Source organism: Octopus sinensis, unplaced genomic scaffold (genome assembly GCF_006345805.1).
Source record: "Octopus sinensis unplaced genomic scaffold, ASM634580v1 Contig17219, whole genome shotgun sequence".
NCBI lineage: Eukaryota > Metazoa > Mollusca > Cephalopoda > Octopoda > Octopodidae > Octopus > Octopus sinensis.
Genome location: NW_021834890.1, coordinates 30,843 through 35,616, shown reverse-complemented (window position 1 = coordinate 35,616; position 4,774 = coordinate 30,843). Strand labels below are relative to the sequence as shown.

General features: G+C 38.6%; 1 protein-coding gene across 1 annotated transcript; it reads right to left on the bottom strand.

Annotated features, from left to right (window-relative positions):
* Nucleotides 1-1,637: 1,637 nt before the first annotated feature.
* On the bottom strand, nucleotides 1,638-3,120 carry LOC115231030 (caspase-7-like). The gene has a single exon (XM_029801125.2). It carries the CDS (start codon nucleotides 2,914-2,916, stop codon nucleotides 1,972-1,974), a length of 945 nt encoding a protein of 314 aa, XP_029656985.1. The 5' UTR covers nucleotides 2,917-3,120; the 3' UTR covers nucleotides 1,638-1,971.
* Between the last annotated feature and the right edge of the window lie 1,654 nt (nucleotides 3,121-4,774).

Sequence of the window (4,774 nt, the reverse complement as noted above, 5' to 3'; positions counted from 1 at the left end):
GTAAGAATATTGGATATACCTGTGTGTGTGTGTGTAAGAATATTGGATATACCCGTGTGTGTGTGTGTAAGAATATTGGATATACCTGTGTGTGTGTGTGTAAGAATATTGGATATACCTGTGTGTGTGGGTAAGAATATTGGATATACCTGTGTGTGTGTGTGTAAGAATATTGGATATACCTGTGTGTGTGTGTGTGTAAGAATATTGGATATACCCGTGTGTGTGTGCAAGAATATTGGATATACCCGTGTGTGTGGGTAAGAATATTGGATATACCCGTGTGTGTGTGTAAGAATATTGGATATACCCATGTGTGTGTGTGTAAGAATATTGGATAAACTCATTGAAAATGTTGGTAATTTGACAAGAAAGGAAAGTATGAGAGACAAATTGCATTGAATAAGATAGAAAATAAGGTGAATAGTTGTTGGGTGAAGAGAAGAAGAGATAGAGCAATGGTGATGCTGGAACTGTATGCAAAGGGTGGGTCACATTTACTGGCAGGGGAGGTGGAAATATTGGGGAAGGATTGGGATGGGATGATGGAGGGGCTTCAGACTCAGTGAAGAATTTTAAGAACCTGGAAGAATGGGGGGGGGGATTTACAAGAGATATTGGTAAGACTGAATACATATTATCTCTCTGCTACCCACAAGGGGCTAAACACAGAGGGGACAAACAAGGACAGACGAAGGGATTAAGTCGATCACATCGACCCCAGTGCGTAACTGGTACTTAATTTATCGACCCCAAAAGGATGAAAGGCAAAGTCGACCTCGGCGGAATTTGAACTCAGAACGTAAAGCCAAACGAAATACGGCTAAGCATTTTGCCCAGTGCGCTAACGGTTCTGCCAGCTCGCCGCCTGAATACATATAGCAGAGAATTGGTGAAGCCATGAGTCCAACGACAAAGGAAGCGAGATCCAGTTGCCATTATTGGTGGTGAAAGCAATGTTCAGGTGTTGTCGGAGAGAAAACGGATGAAGAAAATCAATTTAAATTGGAGAACCATATTTCCTTTGATTGGGGAAAGGAATTCTGTTGAAATTGAAGGAGCTTCTCGCTGAGTTTCGGTCAGCGTTTAGTGATAAGTTGAGTTGTTTAAAGGATTTTAAGACAAAGTTATCTGTTGACATGACATCACCACAAGATCATCCTGTGCCGTATTCAGTTATGGACCAAATTCAGAAGGAACAGGATTAAATAGGGAGTCAAACTTAATCTTGTTGGACTTCCCTCATCGTGTTTGCACCCCAAAGATGATTTTGGTTCTGTCAGACAATGTGGAGTCTATAAGAGTTCCATAAAGAGTCTGTGGCGGAAGTCTTTCCGTCTCGTTTTCATAAAATGTGCTCAGCAGTCTATGTTAGTTAGTTAGTTAGTTAATTTTTTGGCTCAAAAGCAAAAAGCAAGACCATGTAGGGGGACATGGAATTAAGTACAGGGTGGTGTTCATGTAAAGATTTCAGGCCATTTGAGGTCAAGGGAGACTTTGAACAAAGCGGTTGTCGGCATTTTCACCATCTTGTCTGGCAGCTTGTTCCACGGATCCGCAACCCAGACGGAGAAAGCTCATCTCCTTCGATTGAGATGAAATCGTCGCAGATAGAGCTTTTCGGAGTGACCCCGTTATGGACATGCAAATTCCAGCGCTTTATGGGTTAAAAACAGGTGGAAAATTGAGTGAACTTGGTTCGAGTCATGCATATCAGCTCAATAAAATAAAATAAAGTTCTGCAGAGAACAGGGTCTAACAAGCACCTCTCTTAAAATTGCTGGCTTTGTGTCGAAGTGAGAAATACTTTGTTTGAAGACGCAGGGTAAGAATTTAGTTTGTGAAATCCCAAATCAGCATAGAATATAGTGGACGGGGGGCAGGTTTGGAAACATATAACGTACATACCATTGTTGTTTAAGTTCTTCATGTTTGTAGGGAGCAAGAAGAGAAAATAAGGATAGGATTTGGTTAAATTGTGGCTCGAAGTATCACCTTTTTCTTCAAAGTGTTGTAACTACTTGAAATCTGACCAGATTCCTTGGGAATTTGAGCATGTATTTTAGGGGATAGTGAGTTGACGTCACACTTTTCTTTGTTCTTTTCATAAACACTGATTAAACTTTCGATGAAAACAGAACCACTTTCCTTAGTTCGGAAAGCCAAGTGTTCGGGGACAGTGGCAAAAGCAACATACAGATCTGCAACGTTGAAATATTCATTTTTCTTATCAGAACTAACTTGACAAGTGTTTATATAAATGAGCTTTGGTTTGTCTTTCAGCTGAGAACTCTCCTTTAGAGCGTCGTTAATAGTGGAATAAGATAATTCATCACCATCAATTCCAATAATGTTCCCTATGGCCCCATGGGACATCAAGAACATAACGAAACAGTCTTCACTGGCTGTACTTTTTTCAGCTTCTTTTGTAATTATATCTTTCATTTCTTTCGCTTTTTTATTGGAATAAGTTAGAACATTAAAACTGAACTCCTTGAAAAGTTTTTCAATACCCACCACATCCTTTTCGCTTCCAGTCCTTTTTTCGTATTTCTTCTCATCGTCAAACTCTATATTATTTATTATTACAACACGCCCGTGTGGCTTAAACTTCATCGGGTAGACTTCTGGATCGTCTAATAACTCAAGTATTTGATCATGATTTGACTTTTTCAAGGCCGACACAAATTTCTCGGACCCATCCGGTAGTTTCCTTAATATATAATCATGCAACTGCCGTGCTTGATCGTAAACATTTTTCAGGGCTCCTATTCCCTGTTTATGTCCATCGGCCAATAAACCATTTGCCAAAGCTTCGTCGAGAAAGGAATCGATATCGTCCATGGATTTTACAAATTTAACTCGGATTTTTACAAATTGTTCTTTAGAAATATGATGCATTCGTTCGGCGCTCATGTTTGTATAGAATTATAAATATCAAAACAATTTAAATCAGTTCAAAAAGAGTCACAAATTATACTCAAAAGTTTGGGTCCGCCCTCTTCGCTTCCTGGTTCCCGCAACATTGACGGTGTACGACGCTTAAAGTAACCTGTTTTAGTTTTGTTCCGGGTCATGATGAAATAATGCTGGTTATTTACAAATATATATACTTTATAATTATCTGAGATCGTGTGCTGGAACGAAAACAATTGCAGCGTGGAAGGTGTTTATAAGCCATTTAAGAAACACACAAAAGCCGTTCGATTCACTTCAACATTTAAGTTTAATTTGTCAAAATATTTTCGTCGCTAAAATCCGCGACCTCGGATTTTTGTCAGTGAACAGGTCGCGGATTTTAGCGCCGAAAATATTTTGACAAATTAAACTTAAATGTTGAAGTGAATCGAACTACTTTATAATTAAAAATAATTAACCAGCGATTTTTGGGATACTACTTGAGAACAGTGTCCCCGGAGCGCGCACTTGCGTATCCGCGCTAGCTAGTCGTGACTAGTCGATCCTTACTTTGTATTTTTGTGCTTTATTTACTTTATTTACTTTATGTAAAAAAATTAGAATCTTTTCGGTTTGAACGGCAGTTTTTTCTAGCGGTGTCATATGAAATTGTCCCCCGTAATTATGACCCTAGTATCGATCTATTGCATTTCAATCTGTTTTAGGGTTAGGGTTACAGTTAGGGTTAGGGATAGGGGTGGGAGGAAGGGTGTCTTTTTTTTCTTCAGAAATGTAAATAAACCCAATCTGTTTCTTAAACGAGGGACATATTCATACGGCACAGAATTTTTTTTTTTTACCTCAATGGACGTCATTGGTTGGTTGAAATTGCAGAAATTGAAGAAAAAACAACAACAAATATCTTACAAACTATAGAATTCTCTCAATAAAGCCAAGAGAAAAAAATGTTTTATAAACACATTCTATCAGTATACGAAGTTTAAAAGTGTTTAGTTACGTGGAAATTATTTTTTTAAAAACTGCCGTTCAAACCGAAAAGATCCGTATATTCTGATTGTATTGAAATTTGTCCTGAAAAAAATTTTTTATGTGTAGGAAGAAAAGTTTTGGAAAATTCACACGAGTTGACTTTATTTCTTAACGACTTTCAGAAAAAGGTGTATTTTTTAACAAAAGTTTCTACAAATTCTTTTCAGAATGTGTAAATTACAATTATATCAGATTTTGTTGTGAAAAACACAAAAAAAACACCCAAAAAAAAAAATACTGAGCTCACACACACACACACACACACACACACATACTGGCATACATCACAATTTTTCGAAATTTCATTTTGTAGATAGATATGATGTCTTGCTATGTAAAAGGTAAAGACCCCCTTCGGTCATGAAGGACCATGGGATTGCACCTAGAAAGTTACCCTCCGAGGCACAAGTCCGGGCAAGGTTGTTTATGGAAGACCAGCAGTCGCCCATGCATACCAGCCTCCCCTCTCCACGCCACCAGTGTTATCCAAGGGAAAGACAAAGGTCGATACAGCTTGGCACCAGTGACGTCGCAACTCATTTCTACAGCTGAGTGAACTGGAGCAACATGGAATAAAGTGCCTTGCTCAAGAACACAACACGCAGCCCGGTCCGGGATTCGAGCTCACAACCTCACGATCGTAAGCTCGACGCTCTAACCACTGAGCCATACGCCTTCACACGTATGTGTAAGAACTTACCAAATTTATTTCCTCACCTCACATTCCAAAACAATTCTAACCTACACACTCTGAAAGGTATTTAAAAAAAATTTCATTAAAAATTACCCACTTTCTTGAAAGTTATGTGCAAAGAAAGCTCTCTGG